Source organism: Squalius cephalus (genome assembly GCF_949319135.1).
Source record: "Squalius cephalus genome assembly, chromosome: 3".
NCBI lineage: Eukaryota > Metazoa > Chordata > Actinopteri > Cypriniformes > Leuciscidae > Squalius > Squalius cephalus.
This window is the reverse complement of record NC_137124.1, coordinates 28998770-29025276: the sequence shown is the minus strand read 5'-3', so window position 1 is coordinate 29025276 and position 26507 is coordinate 28998770. Positions and strand designations below refer to the sequence as shown.

Genomic DNA, 26507 nt, shown 5'->3' with positions numbered 1-26507 from the left:
ATTTGCCATAAATGAAGAGGAAGTTTAAAGTATGCCTCAACTTTAACCAGACTAAATCCAATTTAAAAGTGTACCGCTTGACCTCAATGAATACAGCTGTGAAAGAGAGAGGGGAGGAGAAAGAGAGAGTTTCTTGGTGAAAGTCAGAGGTTTCCAGTAGTTGTCTATTGTGCTCTAAGGATCTTATGTGTTTCACATTCTCACAATGCTTTTCAGGCCTCCAGCGGTGCTTTTGTTTCCAATTCCTCCCTGGCTCTCTTTCCATCCTTCTCTGCCTTTCTCTGTCTTTCTCTCCAGGACTGCAATAATGGTACTCAGTATGAGGTCTTTTTCTTCATAGCTTAGCTAATTACCTTTCAACAAAAGTTAATTACACCGCTCTGAAGTGTTTGTTATTCTTTCACAAACATATTCAATGCACTATTCTCAAACATAGCTTGCTAACAGCAGATTATGTGTGCTATTAACCTCAGTTGTTCATTTACATGTTAAGTGTTGTCCAAACTCCAAATGCTGGTTTTTTTTTCCTCCTTGAAAAAAACAGAGGCTGGTTAGCTGCTACAATCTGCTCTCAGGACATCTAAAAAGATTTCTTGCACCTGTACATGTGCACTGACCCAAAAGTAAGTAGTGAATGCAGAGCATCTAGTGACTTTAGAACAGAGCCTCTAGTGTGAATGAGATGGAATGGGTGATGAGGCAGAGAGATTGGAATAGCAAGAAGTTGTAAATGTGTCCCTGAGGATGTGTGTGTTGTGTGTGTGTGTCTGTGTCAGTCACTGTGGGGGGTTAGCAGAGGTTGGCTCAAGGGTAATGAAAGTTTCAGTTCACTCAAGCAAACTCACAAGCACTTGAGTGTTCAGCAAAGGACAATTAACCAGCACAATGCCTTTTCTCATGAGGACTACTTGTTTCTTTCTCTATTTTTTTTCTTTTGGAGGGATGTTGTTTTTGCTGGTGTGTCTAGTTTTGCTGCTCACATTTATCATGCAGCGCTAAATCTCTTTTTAGTAGTTATTTAAGTCAGTTCTAATAAAAGATCTTTCATTTCTTGTTATGGACATCTGCCCTCAATTTCTGTTTAATCAGTATCCTTTTTGATTTGTGTAACAACAATGACAAGAGAATCCTGCTTTTTCTGGAAGCTTTCTAAAGTGATCAGGGTGATCCAAACAGAGTGCAAGGGGGGCCACAGAAGAGTTCAGAGAAAATGGTGTAAAAATATGAAACCGATCAAGAGACAGTAAAAGACTTTTACATTGTTAAATCTGTTTCAAATAAATGCTGTACTTTTGAACTTTATATTCATCAAAGAATCCTGGAAAGAAATGATTCACAGTTTCTACAAAAACACAGCGAAACTGTTTTCAGCGTATTTGGGGGTACTTGACATCAAAAAGTTTAAAAAGCTCTGATCTAGAATGATGGAACATATTTTGGAATAATACGTTATGACAGAGTATGGCCAGAGTTAATCTGAATGTAGATTATGGATTTATAAAGATATATTTTTATTCATGTTACTATGTGTGTACCCCTTTTTACAGCTAAATATGGTTGTCAGTTCTCTTCTGAGTTTCTTAAACAGTTCCAGTGTTAGTTTCACATTTTGATTCCCTCACCAGCTCTCAAACACATACATTACAGTCCAGAGAGACTGTGGTTTTTAAAAGCAGCACTTTAACAAGTATAAACAAAACACCACACCCTTGTACCAGACATTAATGTCTCAATATTTCAACACCAAATATCCCATGGCATTTTCAAAACATTGCTCTGTTTGTTTGAGCATCCCCACCCCACCAGTCCAATGCAGCAACACTGACTCATCCAATAGTGTGAGACTATCTGTTTGGCCGACCAATGTGTGCAAAACCTGTTGTTGTTTTTGCATTTTTTATTTATTGCTATAATCCACTTAAGGGTATTCCATCTTTTTTCTCAAAACTTGTGTATATTTTGCATTAACAATGAAGTCCCCATTTTCAAATCTCTCTGCCTTCTGCCTTTTGTTCCTGAAATGTTTAAAGATGTTGTCATTTTTTTAAATAGTATGTTCAGTCGCCCAGTAGCGCACATAAACACCCGAATCATGTTCATGATGGTGTTTTCAGCTGCATGCAAGCCTTAACAGGACTGTGTGGGTTCTGACTAACTCGGACTTGAACAATAAAGCTTTGTGTTTCTGCAACTGGAACCGTGGGTGTGTGTTTTAGGGAGTGTATGTATGAGTGGTGGGTGTGTGTTTGTTGGATGAGGGAAATTCACTTCAGCAGAAACAGACAAAAACTCTTAGATCTGCAGAACTTTAAAGCATAAACACATTATACTGCTTGTGTGGGTTTCTAAAGGGAACCTCCCCGAGCCTCATCCCCTGTGAAAACACCAATGCATTAATGTTTTTTGTAAAGTAATAAGGAATTGTGCAGTTATACAGTTTGTTGCATGCATATTTTATAATCAGTGACCCATACATCGAAACTAGTGTTTTACACACCAATTAATTAGATTTAAACTACTGTATAAAAGCAGCAAATTTTGACCTACTCATGTTCTGAAGATAATTATCATTAGAGCATTTGCAACATATGCTTATTTTGATTAATATATGTAAACAAAATATATATTAATAAATGTATTAATAAATGTAAATTTATGTTTTATTTACAAACAAATTAATTTGAGCAATTATGCTGTAGATTTACTCACATTTTTTTCTGCAGCCCCATTTGCATGTCATTAGGAATTAATACAAAGGTTTGTGTCATCACAACTCGCATTGCGGTCTGAGGCAGACGGAGCTCTAATGCAAACTGCCCATCTACATAATGATAGTTATTGCTCATAACTGAATGTCTCGTACACAGGGAGTGGGAGATAAAAGAGTGATACAGCTGTGCTGTCTGTCTCTGGGTTTGTGGGTGAATGCCTGAATTGCTTGATCTGAGAACAGCCCCAAGGATATTATTTTACCATCATGCTTTTCCCAAGGCAGTCAACAACATCATTCATTTACATTACATTTACATTTATTCATTTAGCTGACGCTTTTATCCAAAGCGACTTACAATTGCTATACATGTCAGAGGTCGCACGCCTCTGGAGCAACTAGGGGTTAAGTGTCTTGCTCAGGGACACATTGGTGTCTCACAGTGGATTCGAACCCGGGTCTCTCACACCAAAGGCATGTGTCTTATCCATTGCGCCACCACCACCACCATCATTCATATCTGATGTCTTTCTAAGAGTATTTCTACGTTTATATGTATGTGAATATGGGTTGTAACCTACCATGATAAACTCTCTATTACCAATAACCATTAAAACATCTGTAAGATATCAACTAAATTTAGCTCATGACGAAGATTTTTTTAATATATTTTTTTTAATATCATCACAAGCGGTCAAACATTTTATATTATCTAGTCATATGCTCTTATTTTAGATGAAACCAGTTGTGATCGCTCACATATTTTATTATTCTTTTGAACTTAGAGCTAGCACATAGTTACAGGCTAGGCCTAATAGTTGTGCGTGTTGTTGAGGGTTGATGTTTCCAGGATAATTTAATCAGCAAAGCCTAATTGAGCATAATGAACATGCTTTTTTTGTGCTGTGCCCTGGCTGACACTTTTTAAGCACAAAGAAATTAAGTCTGACATGTTAATTAGGAATACATTTTGCATAGGACGCTCTCTGTCCTTGGCAGGGAGGTCAGGGTTCATGTTAGTGTGATACCAGCCAACTACGCTAGAAAATGCATACATCCAAGATAACCTGGATGCTTAGTTATGTGGCTGAAGTAACAGAGAAAGCTACAGCTGTAGGATCTTTTCTTGTGTGTATTATTTAAAGGGGTCCTATTAAGCCCTTTTACGAAGTCATGATTTTGTTTTTGGGGTGTACTAGAAAATGCTTTCATGCTTGATTGTTCAAAAAACATTATTTTTCACATATTTTACATTATTACAGCACCTACCCAGTCTGTCTCTAACGCACCGTCTAGGTCCTGTTTCAATGAAACCCCTCCATCCGAAATACGAAATGTGCTGTCATTGGCTGGCCAAGTATCTTGTGATTAGCAGCACTTAGCGTGTGTTTAGGAAATCTCACGCCCCTTACCATAACCGCGAGCTCTACTCAGATGTAAATATTAAGATATAAGTATAAATATCAAACCAATTCAAGCCTGATTCAGACTTAAAGGTGCTGTATGTAAGTTTTTGACTGTACTAAAGCATACAAATAGAGGGTATGCGTGTGACGTCACCGTCAGCTGGAGTGAATGCAGTCACGCCCACTAAGTGGCAAAAAGACTGAGCGGTAGCATTGGATTTCAGAGTGAATGTTGCGAAAAACACACAAAACACATTTTTTGCTACATTTGACAATAACTCTGAGCTATCTGACTCCGAGTAATTAATTAGTTATGTCGGTTGTGATGTTAAATAAAGATTTCAACATGTCAGCGGGAAACTTACGGGAAACTTATATTATCTTCTCATGCAGTTACAGATGCAGCGTTTTGACTGAACAACTTCTACTTCTGCTGCATGCGATGAGAGGACATTTTTATAATTTTCTGGGTCATGAAAGAGTCTACGTTTGTGATATATTACCTTCTTCCTTCCCTGCAAAACGCTTGAGTTCTCTGTTCTCTCTGAACTCTGTTCCTGTCACATTTCACACATGCACACTTCAATAAGCCATCAAGCAGGTTAATGCATTTACATGCTGCACGAAATCGGATTAATAGGCAAAAAACTACCTGTGTCGACCGATTTATGCTTAAGCCGTTTATGACCTTACTCCGATAAAAGAGAACGGGTTTCCGCGTTTAGATGACCACGTTCGTTGTCGGCTTATTAAGCATAATCAGATGTTTTTAAATAAACACTGACAAAAAACTATACAAGTTTTAGGGCTGGATGATATGATGATATATATAACATTGATATAAGTGATCACATGGATTTAGACCTACCTATATTGTATTTATTAGTGGTGTAAATCGGTCAGTTCATCACGATACAATGTGATATCGATTCTCTCAGCCAGCGATACGATATTTGCCGATACCTCAAAAAGCTCTGTGATACGATTACGATTCGATTCAGGGCTATATCGATTGATTTATTGATATTTAGATATTATGTGCCAAGTTTACACATCCAGTTACATTTTTATTAACTCACAAATGCAACCAAAACATGAATGTTCAATTAAACTCTGAAAATTGCACGCCCTCTCCCTATTCAGACATTTACAACAGAAGAGTTAATTTGCAAAAACAGATAACCCTGTTCTTGTTCATTTTCATAAATCATGTTTTTTTTTTCATGTGCATTCCAAGTAATATCAATCAGACTGCAGCTGGGTTGTTTTAATTAAGTAATAATAACAACTTAAAAAATACAGGTAACTTGCAAAATTAAAGTTAATTGAAAGTATGTTTTTTATATATTAAAAGTTTTTTTTTTTTAGATAACTCCAACTGTTGTTTTTTTGGCAAAAGCAGATAACTCCACATATCATGTTTCAGAGTTAAACAAAAACAAGTAATTGCTATGATACATAATAAAACACTCGGTTAATCTTTAAGATCAAGATTCCGTTAAAAATTTTCAGCTTTTATTTCCCTTATATGCCTAATTGCCTAATCCTAACCCCTCCCCCACAACTAATCCTAAACCTACCAATACTAGGGGGTAATAATTTGGCGGGGGTCAGAATTCGGCACAACACTTGCTTTTGTTAGGGATAGCAAATGAAGCCTCATGACGCACTGAGGCTTTCCCCTGATTGTTTCGGAATAGATTCAAAGCTTCGAGAGTGTTGAAAACAGCGCCATCTGGTGTTAAGCAAAAAATAAAGCAGCCATAACTCTGTGAAAGAAGCTTTGTCGGACGAAGGAGCCACCACGTGTGCACAAATAAAAGAATTTCTGTGATATAAATTCTCTCTGTGATAAATTAATTTAACCATTAAACTGTGGCATTTAATGCCAGTATGAATATCAATATTATGGAAGAATAATCCCAGACAGTAACATAGTGTCGGCCCAGATCCGGCCATTGACAGTAAAAGAAATGGACACAGCGACCCCATTGGATTCAACGGAGAAAAGTGAAGTAAATTAGAAGCACTCACTTCCTGATGGTCGAGCGTACTGCGCAGACTCAAACTGAGCTTGATGACGTAGATGTGACGCGAGCAACCTGTCTGTCTTTTAGTAGCTGTGCCGAGAGAAATCTGAATCATTCCCTTCCGAAACTTGCAGAGACGGAGAGTGTGAGTAGGAGGTGTCCATGAGCTAGGAGCAGGAGCAACTTTTGCCAAGTATTCTGATTAATTACTTTGTCATTTTGCCTCCACGTCCCCCCGATTGCGCGCAAGCTTCTCTTCCTGTCCATAAGGTAATTTCTCTACTGTGCGACAGAGAGTCACGTGGTTATGACGCAATCGTTAGCCTATTTTTACAAAAATTGCTTCTACGGGGCCATAACGTAAGATACAAGGTAATGGAGCCTTTTATACATTTTCGTGTTTCTTTAGAAATAAATAATGGACAAATGGAGTCTTTAAACGCCTCAGATGTAAAGTTAATCGCTGTCAAAGTGACGCCAAAATGAATGGGAGTCAATGGAATGCTAACAGTAGGTGATGGTTTGCTAATCAATAGCGGCGCCCGGGGAAGCTTCAATTTTTTCCGAATGATTGCCCCCCTGGATCCGGCCCACATCTGGTACACATGGATACCACACGGCCCAGATGTGGGCCGGATCTGGGCAGACACTATGTTGCTATCTGGGATGTACATATATATGAATTGCATATGGCAAATATTTAATTTTCCTGAAAGAAATTATATTCCTTATATTAATTTTACAACTGGGTATTTTAAAATGTAATTGAATAAGTCTGAATGAAAACGTACTTGCTTTATGTCCAATCACGTGTCGGCAAAATGAATCGCGCATGTGATTGGACAGAAAGCAAGGCTTCGTTTGTCATTGATCACTTGATTTCTATGCTAACAACACAAGCCCAGGGGGCCAATGTTTCATAAAACATTGAAGCTTCCCCGGGCGCCGCCATTGATTAGCAGACCATCACCTGCTGTTAGCATTCCATTGACTCCCATTCATTTTGGCGTCACTTTGACAGCGATTAACTTTACATCTGAGGCGTTTAAAGACTCCATTTGTCCATTATTTATTTCTAAAGAAACACGAAAATGTATAAAAGGCTCCATTACCTTGTATCTTACGTTATGGCCCCGTCGAAGCAATTTTTGTAAAAATAGGCTAACGATTGCGTCATAACCACGCGACTCTCTGTCGCACAGTAGAGAAATTACCGTATGGACAGGAAGAGAAGCTTGCGCGCAATCGGGGGGACGTGGAGGCAAAATGACAAAATAATTAATCAGAATACTTAGCAAAAGTTTCTCCTGCTCCTAGCTCATGGACACATCCTACTCACACTCTCCGTCTCTGCAAGTTTCGGAAGGGAATGATTCAGATTTCTCTCGGCACAGCTACTAGAAGACAGACAGGTTGCTCGCGTCACATCTACGTCGTCAAGCTCAGTTTGAGTCTGCGCAGTACGCTCGACCATCAGGAAGTGAGTGCTTCTAATTAACTTCACTTTTCTCCGTTGAATCCAATGGGGTCGCTGTGTCCATATCTTTTACTGTCTATGCACAAGCCTCAAATCGAGGCTTCATCTGGCACGCCCATTTATGCTGACACAAGCTCCGATGCCTCGGTTCAAATCTCTCAGTCAATCTTGTCAAGCGTCTATTTCAGCTGAAGAGATTAACGTTACAAAGACACACCGGCAGACAGTATGGTGAGTAAACGGAAATGCGCGCTTTGACAGAAATGCGTAGACGGACGGACGGACGTTACGTGGAGAGTGTTAAAAGAAAGGTACCTCATATCATATTTTACGTGTGGCATCGATGCATCGTATCGTTAGACGTTTGATCGATGCATCGATCCATATCGATGTATTGTTACACCCCTAGTATTTATATAAAGCATTCACAGGCAAATTTGCAACATTGTTGTCTAATGCAGCTCAGCCAGGCCTCTTCCCCTTTTCTGCGTATTTCCGTGGGCACGGATTATTTAAATGAGGAACATTGTGACTTCATAAGATCCAGAAAAATTGTCTTGTAGTCTAAACGTGTCGATCGTTGTAGTTCTTGAAAAGTGGATAAAATATAAATCTCTCCCTTTGGAGAGGACTTTGAACCTTGCAGATCTTTTTTATGCTCAAACAGCAACATTACACACAAACTAAAGTTTAAAAAGTGAAAAAGCATAATAGGACCACTTTAAAGCGATAGTCCACCAAAAAATGAAAAATCAGTAATTTTTTTACTCGCCCTCATGTTATTACAAACCTGTATGACTTTTGACTTTTTGAAAAATCACTATGCACAGGTTTTCTTAGACATTCGAACTGCTATCCAAACTGTGTATACATTTGAGTGAATTAATTGCCATATTCATTAGATCATGTCTATATTGTGTGTTTTGTTTGTGCATTTTCTTTCTTGGAGCAGAAATCCTTTCAGGTGCTTTGTTTAAGATCTATCGATCTTGAGCTCACAAGTGCTCCAGATGTGATGTGGTTCACACATTCATACTCATAAATATAGCTGGAGTTGAAATAAGTAATTATCTGGTAAAACTGTCAGATTTTATTTCGTATTGGCCTGAAAAACATTGGTCTAGTCCAGATTTGAAATATTCAGTGGAAAGTCATGTGGTGACCCTTGACAAATGTGCTTCATGAAAACATTTATCTATATCCCCAGGAGTGAAGAAACACAAAGCTCAAAAAAAGAAAAGAGGCGAAACCTGACCAATACAGCAGCTCTCAAGAAGAGCGAAAAAAATGTAGAACTTACAAGACTTGCTAATCAGGTCAAAATGTTTTATTTAAGCATTATGATGCATGTCCAGATATGTTTGGTTGCTTTCAGTGATATATGTGAGTATATGAGAGTTGGTCTCTTGTCTATGTTCAACAGCAGCTGGTGTAGAGGGCGTTTCTTATTAATGTGTTTAACTGCAGATGTCAAGGGTGCCAAGCCAAAAACACATTTTTGGTGTGCATTTCACGAGTCAGTGTTTCCTAGTACAGAATAAGTTCAAACTGTTCAAACACCCCTTGATTAATACATTATAAATGACTAGTTTTGGAAACATTTTAATGTTTCAAATATTTAATTCATAGTTTATTTTAATGTTGTTTTAATTCAAAATAAAGGGTAATTTAATTTAAAAACTGCAAATGTGCATCCTGAACTACATGTTGTCATATAAACACCTAGTCATGGTCTCACAAAGCTTGGGTGCACAAAACAGTTCTTAATTTCAAGTAGACTTTGATTTCCTATGTGAATCAGGTGGTGATGGAAATCAAAGTCTCTTCATTTAATTCAGTGAAGGTTTCGTTTATAATAGGGCTGTCAAAAGATTAATCGCGATTAATCGCATCCAAAATAAAAGTTTGTTTTTAATAATATATGTGTGTGTCCTGTGTATAATTAAATTTGTATATATAAATACACACACATGCATGTATATATTTAAGAAAAATGTGTTATTTATAAAAAAATATATATTTATATATAATATAAACTATATAAATATATATACAGTATATGTATGCAAATATTTCTTGAATATATACATGCATGTGTGCGTATTTATATATACAAAATAATTATACACAGTACACACACATATATTATCTAAACACAAACTTTTATTTTGGATGCGATTAATCGTGATTAATCTTTTGACAGCCCTAGTTTATAACAATTAAGATGATTTGTTGATGTTGGTTTTTACATTTTCATTATAATTAACATTGACATTACTCTGAAGGAGTTTTAAATATTTAAAGCAGCACTAAAAGGCTCTCAAGTTGGGTCACATGCGTCATAAACTGAGATGTGGAAACATGCTTTAATGGGACCAGGCTGTGTGAGTGCAAATCTGGGCCATGTGTTGTGAGGTCTATCGGTTTCTCAGAGGAAATGAGCATGGCAACCAAGACATAGAAAAACCACTTTGAAGTGCTTTGAGCAGAAGTTGCTAGTTGGGGGGGGGAGATCCTTGCAAATCAGATGTGTCTTGCCTGAGGTGCAGTGCTAACAAAACATAAAAATATAAACAATAGATGTGTGATTTTGCTTTGTTATTGCACAACTAGTATACATTTCAGAAGTGACGCCGTCTTTCCTCTTTCCATTTTTTATTGTACAAAATTGGCTTTTAAGACATTTAAGATGTTTTTATTTAAAAATATATATTTTTTGGTATTCATACTTTTCCAAAACACTGTTGCTTTATATGTTGGATTGCTGCATACAAGGCTATGGCTCTGACAGGCTTCATATATATATATATTTTTTTTAAAGTTTCTTCTTCTTTGTTTTTAAATTGTGTGATATTACTAGAGGATGAATACAATTAACTATCTCTAATGGGTCTGAATGTTCAGCATTTTATAATGTTGTAATATAATAATTTATAAGAATAAAATATTTTAATGTTATAAAATAACAGTTGATTAATTCACCTATAAACTAGTCAACATACTGTACATACCAAGTGTTTGTAATGCTAATTGTAATGCTAGTTAAATAATCAACTTAATGTTAATGCTAGTTAACTTAATGTTAACTACTTGTGCAGAATAAATCACTAGAATGAATAGGTGTAGCCATGCTCTGGTTGTAGCCATGAGAGAAGAAGACATTTTTGAAGATTGTTGTTAACAGGCCAACAGTTTTCAAGTAGATATAGTCAATGTTGTTGGCTTTTTTAGAAACAGATAAGTTCTTCCATCCCTTTATTATTATTATTTTTTATTAAATCTGAACATGTGATTTCATGGAAAATGTCATTAATGCATCAGTCTAAAATTCTGGAATGTGAGTGTGCTCAGTTATTTACTTAGAAACTTTCTTTAACTTTCTTTTTTATTCACAGCCACTAACATTATTTACACACACACATTCATAACATAAACATATAAATAATATGGCAGCATGTATGAAAACAATTTGACCTGGTTACAATGCCCTAAGGGAGATGAATGAGGCATGCAGAGTAAGGTTGTTTCGTCCCAGACCAGCCATCTTCCTTTTACAGCCCTAATAAGTGTGTGTGTGTGTGTGCGTGCGTGCGTGTGTGCGTGTGTGTGTGTGTGTGTGAGGGAAGAGTAGAAATATCTGGTGGGTTTAACTCTTGTGCTCGATAAAAACAGGAAATGACCACACTCTCGTCTATTCTTGTGGATTCCTTAAAATGACTTTTATATAACGTGCCCTTAAAATTGCTTTTAGACTGTATAACACATATAACAGAACAGGTATATTTTAACTGTATAAAAAAACATGAACTTTCTATTAAAAAACATGAACTTTCATAACTTTTCCTTTGAGAATGGCTATGTTTATAAAGAATTGGTGACTGTCCCAAAATGGCACTAGTGCAATAACATGCAGTACAGTTTATGATTCAATCTCTCCCTCATAACAAATTAAATGTAATCGCTGAATGAGATTTCTCACAGTCAAGAGAGGTATAGTTGGATTGTTCCAGCAATATAGTGAGTTATTGTAGCTTCCTGCATGCCTGTGGGATGATAGTGAAGACAATTTCTAGATCTTGCTCGGCAGGGATCACTGGTGATCCCGGATTATTGTTGTTCAAAATGCATTACTCTTTAAAACATCACACTCTTACTTGATCTGGACAAAATCAGCATCACAAGAAAGGTTTAAGACTCCAGCTTAGATATTTGACCACTGTTTATGATCAAACTGGTTTGCAGTGACATTCATTTCTTAATTTATGCCAGGAGTGCAAAATAATGAATCTGTAACGTTCGTTATTTTGAATAGAAATGATCACTCACACAACATTCATTCTCGTCTTCTCCGGTTTATTTGTGCTCAAATACATACAGTGAGGAAAATAAGAATTTGAACACCCTGCTATTTTGCAAGTTCTCCCACTTAGAAATCATGGAGGGGTCTGAAATTGTCACCGTAGGTGCATGTCCACTGTGAGAGACATAATCTAAAAAAAAAAATCCAGAAATCACAATGTATGATTTTTTAACTATTTATTTGTATGATACAGCTGCAAATAAGCATTGAACACCTGAGAAAATCAATGTTAATATTTGGTACAGTAGCCTTTGTTTGCAATTACAGAGCTCAAACGTTTCCTGTAGTTTTTCACCAGGTTTGCACACACAGCAGGAGGGATTTTGGCCCACTCCTCCACACAGATCTTCTCTAGATCAGTCAGGTTTCTGGGACTTATGAGCAGCAACCTTTTTATTTTTCTGTATGTCATTGTCAAGTATGCAGCACTTGCCAAAATTGGGGGTGTTGAGGAAGGGGTTTTAATGTTAAATTTCAGCTTTCTGCTCTCAAAGAAAAAAAAAAAGTATTCTAACTCATTGGAACGGTGTTAAAACAGCACCTTACAAAGGGTTGGAATAAAAATACCGAACCACAACAGGACAGACAAAGGGTTATTACTGTACGTTTAGCTTTTTATTGTAATCAGTTTTTTGAGAGTTTTCTTTATGCATATACTAAATTGTATAATTATGAATACAAAAATGAACAGATGTTTTCATGCAGCATTTTAATGTGAGACATTAGACAATTAATAACTTTTCCTTAAAAATGTTACTTCAATTATACTTCAATTATCAGTTTCAGTGACTTCAGTTTCCCATTGACTTCCATAGTAAGAAAAAAAATACAGTAGTCAACATTTGAAGTCGATCAAAAAAGTTAATCAAAGTTGTCCTAAGACAAGAACAGGTATTGTTCAAAATTCATGTATAACTTTGATGAAAGGTTTTGATCCACTTCAAATGTTGACTACTGTACTATGGAAGTCAATGGGGTCCATCAACAGTTTGGTTACCAACATTCTACAAAATATCTTCTTTTGTGTTCAGCAGAAGAAATAAATTCATACAGGTTTGAAACAACTTGAGGGAGAGTAAATGATGACAGAATTTTCATTTTTAAGTGAACTATTCCTTTGAGTACACAGAGCAAACAAAATAACTAATTAGATAATTGATGAACCAACAGGTGAATGGATGAATAATCAGACAAACTAGGTCACTAGCTCAAACAGGCAAACAAGGAAGACGGAACCAAAACGGAACATAACTGACTATGGGCCCTATTTTAACGTTCTGAAACGCATGTATCAAGCGCGAAATGCAAGTAACTTTGTGGGCGGGTCATGGGCACTGTTGCTATTATACCGGCTGGATAAATGACTCTTGCGCCCGAGGCAAATCTAAAATGGGTTGGTCTGAAGTAGCTTCATTATTCATAGGTGTGGTTTGGGTGTAACGTGACATAAACCAATCAGAGCGACATCTCACATTCCCTTTAAGAACAGGCATGCTTGTTCCATGGCGGATTGCTATTATAACGGCGGATTTGCCAGGCGTGCGCCAGGAGCGGTTCACAGCCGAGGAGACCGACGTTCTCGTCAGGGCCGTAAAAGACAGAAAAGTGACATTGTATGGGGATGGGAGAAACCCACCCAAATTAGCTTCGGTTAAACAGGCGTATAAAAACTTGGGTAAATGTGTAAGCTAGATTTACGCCTATTTTTTCACATCTTCATGGACACAATGATTTCCCTCGTGTGTTAATATTTTTCCTTGTAATAATGTATGGTTTTCTAAAAATGAGAACTGCTGCGTCTGTGTGTAGATGAGATAAGCAAAGTGCATGCGCGTTGTGCACACGCTACATTGATTATGGCCAAGCATGCGCCCTTAAAATAGCATATGAATAACATGTGCAACGCGCCACTGACTTTAGACTAGGTTTTTCCTGGTCAGTGGCGGAATTGTTTTCTAAACCTGCAAAATAGCATCAGGGAATGTTTGCGCCGGAACACGCCTCCTCTCTGCGCTGAACCGCCCCAAGGAGCGCAAGTTAATTTCTTAATTTACCGACGTGCGTCTGTGGAGGGAAAAGTCCGCTGTGCGCGGGTGCAAAATAGGAATGATACATGCGTCGGTGTACAAAGTCAATTGCGCTGGGTGCAAGATAGGGCCCTATAACTGTAACAATCCTGCACTTTGTCATATTTGATCTTGATGTACTTTGGATCCTTAAGAAGATAACAAGGTCAAATGAGTTGATATGCCAAAAGCCATGTGAGGTGCAAAGAACCCTTTTAGCTCACAGGGGGTCCTTTGAATGTTAATGGGACTTAGAAACATTTGTCATCCAAAGGACTGTTGGAAGTACCTTTTTAAAAATGTAGGAACATTCATTCCCCCTGTGTAGCCCATTGTAATGAGGGAGATGTTAGAGCAGGAAAGCGTGGGTGGGCATGCTCTGAGTTTAGAAAGCTATAGCAGCACAGCAGTCCATGCAGTAATGAACTCTCAAGCTGTTCATGTGTTTACCACAAATAACCATTACTGTGAACAATCAGAGGATGTGACTTTAAAATAATAGTTCATAATTGAAATGTTATGTAGGTGTGTCTTTGATAATGCTGCAAGGCAAGGTCACTAGTGCCTTATAGCTCGAGGACCTCAAGTCCCTTGTACTAAATCTTACACACACATTCCCCTTGAAAGCATCTCCACAATCAGAGCTGCTTATACAGTGCATAATCAAGTCCAGGGCTCCAGTGAGTTGCAAATGAAACCATTTTACTTTTATTTATTATTATTTAAAAAAAATAACTTTGTTAGAGGTCAGACTGGTGTAAATACAAAATATTTTTTCATTTGATTTTGCACTGCCATTATTTTATATAATATTATATTATACCATGGTCTGTCTGAATTCTGATTGGCTGGAAGTTGTGCAATAGAATTGTTTAATGCACAGGTCGGTTTAATCACTGTTCTATTTTAATGCACTGTTTTTTTATTTTATTTAATCGCACCACACATACCTCATTCGCACACAGAGATCGGAGATCACGTAGCGCACACACAGAAACATTCAGGGGCACATAAAAATTGTTATCAACGCTGCCCCGCAACTTTTAGTAAAAAAATAGCTTCACAACTGAATCGCTACATTATATTTCTCAGCAACGAGGGGGTTACATCACTTTTTTTAAGTAATTAAACTCATAGCTCGTTGAACAGAAACCGGTATGCAATTCATCTCTCTCTCTCTCACTCTCTCTCTTTAGATTTATTCAAATAAATGCTATAATTCACTCATTCAAATAAATGTAATCTTACCGTTAGGGCTGCACGATTAATCTGCCTCTCTCAATTCATTTTAAATAATCGTTGCGATATTTTCCCCCTCGTTATTTATCCTGAAAACGCTTTTTTTTTTTTTTGACATTTGCATTATCTTGCATTGGTATTTGGTAACAAGTCCCCACTAGCATTGATGTTTGTGGTTGCCAGATCTAAATAGCTTAAATCGCCCAAACAGAGCTTTTCTCTTACATTTTATACCCTTTGTTTTACTTAATCTGTGCAATCTGGCAACCCTGCTCACGCTCGCTCTACACTGCGGAAAAGCACTGATTACCACAGCGATATTCTGTTATACAGCCAGTCTGTTTCTTCACAAGCCACTTGTGCTGTTTGTGTGACTGCCAATCAAATCTTAAGCGATTTATTTTGATTTGATTGATTTTATTTATTTTAATGAGGAAGGGAGGAGATTGCTGGATGATAGGATTTTGTTTGAATAAAAAATGAATGTATGAAATCCTAATTTTAATATAGCCTATATATATATAAACTGTTAGCTGTCTCTTCTCTTTCTCTGTAGTTTCTCAAATGAGAATAATCGTGATTATCGCGATTATAAATTTGAGCAAAACAATCGTGATTATCAGTTTAACCATTATCGGGCAGTCCTACTTACCGTACTACTTTATCTCTGCGTCTGATTCAAAGCGGGCAGAAAGCTAGATTTAACAAGCCGTGACTAAAGACAATAACCATCAATTTTACCCTTCCGGTTAAATATTGTGCTTCCGGTTAGATATTTATCCCTTCCGGCTAAATATCCCACAGACATATCTTGGTACCACAGCCCAGCGGCGGTCGGCAGCTCTTTAAGTACACCCCTTGCCCTCGGACCAGAACAAGGCCTCCCTGGCCTTCCTCCAGGTATGACGGTAGCGCTGGATAAACGCCTGGATTGAGGGGGCCGCATCTTTGGCACCCTGGGAAGAGTGAGAACCTGGTCTGCACGCTTGGCCTGTGGATGAAACTGTGAGGACAGACTGGCAGAGGCACCCAGCTGCTGACAAAATTCCCTCCAAAAGTCGCTGTGGTTGTCTCCCTAGCCGAGGGGAGTTTGGGAAGGGAAATGAAATGGACCGCATTGGAAAAGCAATCCACCACGATAAGGATCAGATTATTGCCACTGGATGGAGGGAGACCGGTAACAAAATCCAGGGCAATATGTGACCATGGGCGGAAAAGTTGATTGGAAGACTTGTTTTGAGATCAAACCTCGCAGGCACCCACAAACCAACAAATGTTCTCAGTCATGGCCGGCCACCAAAAATGCTGACGAATGGCTGATAGTGACCTCCTCACAACAGGGTGTCATGTTATTTTGGAGTAGTGACCCCACTACAAGATGGCAGTGCGGCCTGTCTCGGGCACAAATAACAGAGCCGCCGGACACCACCAGGCAAATTGACTGACCCAGCCCTTGACGCAACAGGCGACACCTCCTACCACTCGCCCCAAAGCCAAATAGTTTCAGGAGGAGGCACATAGTCAGGCGGTGCCGAACCACCGAGAAAGAGCATCTGTGTGGAAAGCCAGGCGTGATTGATGATGGACCCCAAGTATGGAACCAACTGATCATGAAAGGTACACTTTTCCTCCTTCACAAACAGCTGATTCTGTAACAGCTGCTGTAGCACTCATCTGACATGCTGACATGCACCTGAAATGAGCGAGAAAAAAATTAAGATGTCATCTAGGTATACAAAGACGAATTTATTCATCATATCTCTCAGGACGTCATCAACAAGTGCTTGGAAGACGGCCGGGGCGTTGGACAGGCCAAATGGTTGAACAAAATATTCAAAATGGCGCATAGGAGTATTAAAGGTGCTGTCTGTAAGAATGACAGCTAGTGGTCGAAATCGATACTGCAGTCTAAATTCAGAATATCAGAGATCGTTGTTCCCCCGACCCCTCCTCCTCAGACTCGATGTTCACACGGGTTGCCAGTTTGAGGACATGCAACAAAAACGAGCGCAATTGACAACGAAAGCCGAGGAGACTTACAGACTGGCAGTGGGCGAGATCACACAGACCAAAACAAAAACTGACTGACAACACGGAACGTGTAAAATAACTGGCTGTAGAAGTGTTTTTCAGAGAAACGAGTATGTGAACTTAGCATGTTTCCTAAATATCTGCAAACATATTATGGTATTTTTATGCTTTAAAGTTACATACAGCAATTAACCAAACTCACTGGGCCGGTGATCTGATTAACAGCCATAAGCTGATGTCTGTTAGGGGTGCAAAGGATCGTAGTTGATCCGTAATCCGTACGAACCAGGCCCCACGGTTTGGAACAAATAATGAATAAAAACAACGAGGATTAATTGTATTTAACCATTATATAATGAAACTTGTTTTTACACAATTAAAATGCAAGAAGAGGGAAAAGAGATATCGATTCGCAATCGCACACTGTTTTCTTTGCGCACACACTCAAACCATGCACGCTCACTGAGGCGCCTCTAAGATGGCGCGCGAACACATAATCGAGCTCTGTTTCGCTACTTCTTGAGCTTGAATGGACACATACACTCACAAAATGATCTCAAAATATACATCTCGACAAGTATTCTTGTATACAGTCGGTTATGTCTTTAAGTATCTTTATTTGGGTCAGTTATTTTGTCTTTAATAATGTTTTAACTTTATTACCGGTATTTTACGAGTTTTTGCTGTGGTATCAAAGTACTTAAAGTGTTCATTGTGTAATAAATGGGAAGCAAAGTTACATTTGTCTCAAAATCCCCCATTTTTATTTAATTTTATTATTTTTTTGCTGATACGAGTCACTCGAAAACCGTAATATGATCCGAACTATGAGTTTTGTGATCCGTTGCACCACTAATGTTTGTTGAGGGAATGGGCAATGAGGGAATAGGAGATATTATAAACAGGGAGACGAGTTTTAGTTCAATTTACAAAATTCCCCTCCGCCCCGAGTCGATGAGCATGGAGCATTTGATGACAGATCCATTAAGCAGTACTGAGACTGAGTACATTATCCTACGCTGTTTACATTATTGACAGAGTGCATCGTTTTGGCCGATGCTGTACACGTGAGCAGCTCGAAGCATGTGTGTGATGCTGACGCAGGAGCCGGCCAATAGTGAGGCGCCGTGCACTGCTCTCTGTCTACAACATAAATAGCGTAGGAGAATGACAGGGAAGAAAAATAATTGTTGAATAAAGTCGTTATTTTTATTTTGTTTTTGCGCAGTATTCTCGTAGCTCGTCTGCCGCTCTAGCTCTTTAAAGCAGGATGGATTCTGATTGACTGTCAATGTTTTGTTCATCAGCAAGAAAAAATCGTTCTGAAAGTGAATGCAACTATATCACTTCTCTATAGTTGTGGTGTGGACTCTGCTATTCGACTATATTTAGAAAAAAATTTAGAACTATATCTTTATCATAATCGTTATAGTTATGGTTCTTGGTGTGAATGGGCCTGAAGGCAGGGATTTGATTTCCCAGTGTCTTGTATTTAAGCCCTAATCTTTGCAATGATTGTGGGTTGTGCGTTGAATATTATGCTGTTCCATGTGCCAGGTCAGTGTTTCAAGCCATGTTTATAGGTCATGTTCATGTTCTGATTTGGACCAAGTTTTTGGTTTTTCATGTTTTTGGATTATTACCACTGTAAATAAAACTGCACTTGGGTTCTCTACACCATCATCCTCATCTGTTCCATGCCAAGCCAGCTAACAACTATAATTTACAGTATTAAGATGAAATTAAAAATTAATTGTTGAACTAAAAGTCGTACTCAAAAGTTGCCAACCCTATATTACATTACATTACATTACGTTTTGGGTATGGGTGCAGCCAAGCCGTGTGCATGTCCTTCTGTCTGAGATAAACAAACCTTTATAGCTCCGCATTCATTTAGTTAATTGTATTTGCCTGTCAGCTTTTATGTGAAGATGGGATTACAGAAATTACTTACTGATATACAAGGTGTGTTGGCTCAATACTGAGGTCATATCTTTGACATATCTAAATATCCAAGTGCTTGTCCCTGAGAATGAAATGCTTGTGGCAAATGAATCCACCATTGACCTAAAGAACAACTTCAGCATAAACTGTATGATTCTGAACTTTAATGGCAAACTGACTTCTCTGACAATATGTATTTGACATTTAATTCTTTCTGTTTATGCTCCAGTGTGTGAGTAAAAAATGAATGAGTCTGTTTGTGTGTTTGTGTGCTGGTATATGACATTAATCCCCCTGCACATACACATAATTCATGTGTTTAGATCCTAATGTCACCTTCTACTCATTAGCGCTTTAAATTAGCAGGATGTGCAGCAGGCCTATGGAAATGAAGGCTTTAGATAAAAAGGCTTTATGCCAAACATCACATGAGCAAACTCGTCTCACCGCATCCGCTGGTCTGAGAAAGTGGTACAGCAGTACAAACTGATGCCAATATCTATGGACAGATACACTTTATTTTAAGATGATGTAGTTACATTGTACTTGATAAAATAAGTAAGTACTGTGTAATATTAATTAACTACATGTACTTATAGATTTACTTTTAGGGTTAGGGTTTGGTTTAGGGTGGAGTAAAACGGCTCTATATTTCACAAAGCAGAAGTGACAGAACCTGTTTTACAGAATAGGGAAGTTTGTTGCGCATAACCCCCATAACTGGTGTGAGTAAGCAATGCAAGAGAATGACATCGGTGAGAGAGAAGGAGATGAATGAGTTTAAATGGTGAGGAGGACATTAATTAAAAGCTGTTGAGCACATGATGAGTACTCTTAATTATACATGCGCCGCGCACACAAACGCACTGATTTATAAATGAATGTGACTGCTTCATATGGACTGTGATTGATATATAATATTTAGTGTTTAATAGGAGATTCACAGCTCTGTTTTAAGATTAAACCAATGAATCACACTGTGTTTTTTTAAACAGGGTCAAATAAATTTGGTGTCAGTGCAAAGTCAAAAAAGCATAACTTGCCAAATAATCAGTGCACCGTAAGGGGGGTGTTCACATCACATGTGTATGCTCCGTATGTGTTCCCTGGCAGTCAAACCCATAGCCTTGCAATTGCTAGTGCCATCCTTTAACAGTTGAGCTACAGATGTGATGTTAAACTTGTCTTCATTTTGTCCATCATACCCTTGTACTAAAAGTGATGGTCTGAAGCTGTGTGTGTGGTTTGAGCATGGGTTTGGAGACCAGTGTTTAGCTGGGTTAAGTATATCTCTCTGTGTGAATGGTTAGTGAACAAAACCTTATATCACTCTTGGGCAAAGCCAGCCATCTGTATTCTGTCATTACTGTCAGCCACAGACCATATAATGTGCGCAAACTACCATCTAGACAAACTAGAAGTCATTCTGGTCTTGCACTCAACTACATACACATCACTCAATTACATGACACAATCAGTCATACTGATTCAATGTAGAAAAGGCATTTTTCCTTGAAATGTATTTCTCCTGGTATGTGTGACTCCTCAGTGTCCATTTGTGAGTCATTGAGACAGATGTGGGTATGTTTTTCTGCCACTATAAGTTATGGTGGCCGAGAGAGCTCAACACGCTGCAACTGAAGAAAACGCATGCAAATAGAAAAAACACAAGTAAATTAAGAAAACATCTTTATCAGTTTAACAACGCTGACGAGTAGACATTGAACAATAAGCATGTCCCAGCCAAGTTTGTCACTTTTTGGGCCCCCCTTGAAATATTTTCATTGTGGTCTGTGCTATTTGGTTGTGTACTTGCAGCTAGGGCTGGGTATTGACAAAAATTGTATGATTCGATTTCGATTCACAAGCTTGCTATTGGACTACGATTCAATTTGATTCGATTCGATATTCGATATTAATTTCTTTCCAAAAAAAAAAAAAAATTCTGACCCCACACATTTGACTGTTAGGCAATACTGTATACTATTAGGTTTAATAAAGATGAATGGTGTATGGTCATTGATTAGGCAGTGAACACTTAGTCTCTCTCACATAGGCTTTAGACGTGTTTGTGTGTATCCTGAGTTCAGGTGACCTGTTCCAGCATGCTTTACATCCTCTGTAATTACACATTCATACGTTGGAGTGTTCTGTAATGGTTTTGAACCCCATAACCCCAAACCTCTTTCTTTCTTTCTTTAATTCATTTGTAATTTTTTTTACTATTGTTTTCTTTTTTTCCTGAGCAGTGACTCAAGATGTGGTCTATTAACTTTTGTTTTTTGCCTTTTTTTTTTCTCCTTCCAACAGCCCTCCTCAGATTAATTAAGAGTAATATATCAGTCATTTTGATAGTTTTAGACATGACTGGTGGGAAATTCACATTAGTGGTTTTCTCTCCCCCTTTTCTCTCTTTCCTCTCGCTGTCTTTTACACACAAAGACACACATTCCTACTTCAAATGGATAAAACACACACACTCACACACACACACACACACGCACGCACACACACACACACACACACACACCAGTTCCTCCTTCTCGACTCTCCTTGCTTAGAATATGAATATTTGAATTTATATTGATAACATTTAACTTCAATATACATATAAATATTCATGTTTGTTTCCAATTGTTTTTTATGATGAATTTCATAGTGTTATCAGTTTTTTAAGAAAATATTTGTTGTAAAAAAAGTTTTTGTCGCAGCATCTGAATGTATAGCTTGATATTCATTCATTCATTCATTCATTCATTCATGGACATCTTAAGAGCTGAAATGAAAGGCATACCTTCCACTCAGAAGATAAAGAACGAGAGAAAGAGTGGGAAATGTGGGACTGGATTTAATCTTGCAGCAAAAAAAAAGCACAAGCGCAAGAGAAAGAGATCCTGTCCCTGCTGCGGTGGCTTTTCAAAGCGTGTCACGAGCAGACAGTGATATCCACTCAGCGACAATAAAAGTCAGTGACAGCCGCCTCTCTAAATCCTCATTGACTTGTTATGTATTATGGGCTATACTGAAGGACTTGGCTCTGAGGATCTTTTCTCACATTGAGGGTTTAAATGAGGAACAGTAGACCATGATGACATGGAAACAAAACTGTGTTCAGCAAGTTGTGCAGTTTTCCCCCTTTCATTCTCACTTGGGTTGTTTGGCAATACAGAGAATAGATTAGACTCACATGAATGAAGAAATGTGTGCTGGGATTATCAGAGCAACACATCTGCACTGCAGGAAAACAAGATTGAGTTCTGGAAATATGGTGAAATTGTGTTCAGAAGGTCTTTTTTATTTTAAATAAGATCAGTAGTTGAGTATTGCATTCTTGAGTATTGTGTTAGGCACTAGACAATGTGAATCTGCCTGAGAATGCTTCCTCTTATAGAAGATATCTGCAATAAAGTTTGACATTTTTAAAGCAGGAAAACAACATATTTCATCATATATGTGCCAGTTTAGTAATCTCAGACACTCTATGTAATGTATATGGACAGAGGAACAGTACAGCATGAAACATACCCTGGTGATAAAGGAGAAAAAAATAACTCTGAAATATGAAACATGAGATGGGTCTTTATTAAAATGATGATATTGTCACCTCAATAGACTAGGGACAATGGTTTTCAGACTGACTGACAAAGGCAGATATCCAAAAGTAAGACCTTTTTGTTTTGTTTTTTATAAGAAGGTCATTTTTGTTCAGCAAAGATGCATTAAATTGTTCAGAATTGACAGTGAAGACTTTTATAACATTACATAGATTTCTATTTCAAATAAATGCTGCTCTTTTGAACTTTCTGTTCATCAGAGAATCGTGTATAATGGTTTTTACAATGATATTAAGCAGCACAACTATTTTCAAGCATATTTGCACTGTTAGATGAGTTTTTAGTACAACAGGTTCAATCTTGGTCTCAAAGTTAAATATTTTATTACCTTGAATGTGTGTCTTATAAGATAAGGAACTAATTAAATTTTGTGTCTCTGGAACAAGAGCACAAAGCACGTAAATGAGGAAGAGTGTGAGATCAGGCGACAGAAGCTGCTGCATGCTAATCAGAAGTGTTTATATACAGGACAAACCCTGCGACCTATAATGAGTTGTAGACAGAGAATTGACAATCATTCTGGCTAGTTTAGTTTCTGCTGTCCCTCTTACTGCAGCAGTGAACATAAGTACAGTATATGCATGCATATTTTCCAGAAAGTTTTTGTGTATTTAAGCGTTCATTATCTCTTAAGCGTAGATTAGCCGTCTCTGTATGCAATCTGACAAAATCAATACAAGTTATAAGGCCTAAACTTATTCTCCCGCAATAATCTCTCGACCTCAGCTACTAAAAATACCAAGATTTTGACTAAACTTGAACAGACAACCGCATTGAACTTTTAGTTTAGATTAGGCTGATGTTCGCTGGACACTAACCGTCATTCCAGGGTGATTCATTGTTCCCTCTTTTTAGTTTCTTCTTTTCTCCTTCTTTTTGTTTAGTCTGCTTAATCACATTATGAAGTGTTTGTAGTGATTCCCATTTTGGCTATCCAGTCGTCCTCAGTTCCAGCATTCATACTCCCATAATTTCTCACATCTTTATTTCCAGTGAGAGGACTAGAGAGCAAAGTAAATAGAAGGTTTAATTAAACTCTGATCACGTGAGCCTTGATTTACATAAGAATTTGGCCATGTGTATGTGGTTGTGGGCGAATAAAATAAAGAGATTAGGCACATAAAGAGTGATATAGAGACCACAGAAAAAGAAAAGCAGAACGGGATGGGCCGAGTCTCTTGGCTCGCAGTTTAAACCGTTTTTTTCACCTTTTCACCAACTTTGACTCTCACAGAAGTCATTTGGTGTAACATTGTAACACCATCTCTCAGTTTATCACTAAACCAAGTGTCAAGAGTGCACTGGACCGTCTGCTTTATTACAGCCACAGTTAAATAGGCTCATCTTAAACAAAATTGAGCTATTCTCATGGCAGAGTGAGAGAGGGAGAATAGAGAAAAAGTGATGCTTTGTGTGTCTGAATAAACCATATAAAAATGCATAAATGTTTATGGGTGACGTTTCAATTGTGAGAGCCAGTAGTGAGATAAATGAAGTTTGGATTGGATTTGATGTAATTGAGCAATGAAACTGATTCTCATGATATATAATGTCAAAATGTGCTCATGTTTATACTTTTGTTTTTTGTTTTGTGTTGTTCCAGGAGCTGCTTATTCAATTCTTCAGGGACGGTCACAGGACGATGTTGTCACAGTGGAGCTTCTGAGAAGGAGACGTTGGCTTCTCCTGGAGCCGCTTCCAATGGAAAGTAACAAAGCCAGTCAAGACAGCTTGAAGCCTGAGTCTCAGGATTTGCCTGGAATACTGGCTGATGACGACACAGATAACACCTCCCAAATAATGGTAATGCTTATAATTATGTGAATTTACCCTCAACAGACTAAGGCCTTCAATTCCAACAGCTCAGATTCTCAGCATTGAAGCGCAAACTAACATGGTGGTGCCCATCATTCTTGATAGATCAACTAACATACATTACCATTAAAAAGGTGTTTCAACAACAAAATACATTTACTTACACATATTTGAGAATCATAATATCAGATATCAGTTTCATGATATAGTTAAAAAGTTTGTGAATATTTTAAATAAAAAGGAAAAATTAAATAAAACTGATAGATCAGTCATACTGCAGTATTGTGGCCGCATTGTGTCACTTGAATAGCCTGATGAAGGTGATACATTCTGTAATAACGGTGGTCTTAAAGGGATAGTTCACCATAAAATGAAAATTCTTTCATTAATTACTCACCCTCATGTTGTTCCAAACCCGTAAGACTTTCGTTCATCTTCAGAACTCAAATGAAGATATTTTTAATGAAATCTGAGAGATTTCTTTCCCTCCATAGACAGTCCACGACTCCACGCAACTACTACTTTGAAGCTTCAAAAAGTTTGTCAAGAGATCGTAAAACTAATCCATATGAATTGAGCAGTTTAGTCCAAATTTTCTGAAGAGACACGGTCACTTGATGAACAGATTGAATTTAGGCTTTTATTCACATATAAACATTCATCAACTCAAACATCAGTTCTGATAAATGGAAGCTCAAGCATGTTCGCTTGACGTGCGAGAACCAATGAGGTTTGTTCTCATGTGTTACGCAGCACTTTTGAGCTTCCTCAAGAACCAATGAGGTTTGTTCTCATGTGTTACGCAGCACTTTTGAGCTTCCTCAAGAACCAATGAGGTTTGTTCTCGCGCATCAAGCAAGTACAGTTGAGCTTCTGTTTATGTTCGCTGATCAATGTTTATATTTATTTTAATTTGTGTTCCGAAGATGAATGAAAGTCTTACGGGTTTGGAACGACTTGAATGTGAGAAAATGTTGACAGAATTTTTATTTTTGGGTGAACTAACCCTTTTAAAAACTTAAAATAGAAAAAAAAGAAAATGGTTCATTTTAAATTCAAATTGTCTTTTTAAATTGTAATAATATTTTACAATATTACTGTATTTTTTTCTCAAATATATGCAGCCATGGTGAGCATAAGATACTTCTTTGAAAATAGCTTTAAAAAGTCTTACCTACCCCAAACTTTTGAAAATTGGACAGAACATTTGAGTTATGAAATGGATGTCTGCTACCCGAGTGTGACAGGCATTTGGGTTTCGGGTTTTGGTTCGGCTTGTCAAGTAGTAACTTCAGGTAATGAATTATTATGAACGTTTTAACTTGTTTTACACACACTGTTTCTTTATCGCTCTCTCTCTCTCTCTCTCTCTCTCTCTCTCTCTCTCTCTCTCTCTCTCTCTCTCACACACACACACACACAGACACAATCTCTGAGGGAGAACTCAAGTGAGTGTAAAAAATGTGTAGTTTATTTGCTGTGAGAGGAATTAGAAAGAGAGTTAGCAATTACAGGTCAGGTTCATCCCACTAAAAAGACAAGGCTTAATATCTTACAAGGCTTCCTTTGGTCAAGCACCTTCACCAGCCATGATTTAGGTGAGCATGGGAGACCATAAAAACAGATAGAAAGCCTGTCAAGGTTCCTGCACAGAGTTACGGGCTGTCAGTCATTCAGCTCTGGGGTTTGACTTCCTCTTACAACAGTGTTCTTGGTTCATTGAGATTTGGTTTAACTTTATTTCTTTTTTTATTTGAACACATTTCTATGTGCCATCCCTGCTCAAAGGACCACCACCTGCAATCATTCTTTTCT

At 37.8% G+C, this 26507-nt stretch overlaps 1 protein-coding gene across 1 annotated transcript in view; it reads left to right on the top strand.

Moving 5' to 3' along the window:
• plxdc2b (plexin domain containing 2b) overlaps window positions 1-26507 on the top strand; it is a 58184-nt gene that overhangs the window by 6000 nt on the left and 25677 nt on the right. Inside the window, exon 2 of the mRNA XM_079867066.1 lies at window positions 24481-24680. Within this exon, the coding sequence (XP_079723192.1) occupies window positions 24481-24680 (200 nt within the window). The remainder of the gene's footprint in view (window positions 1-24480; window positions 24681-26507) is intronic.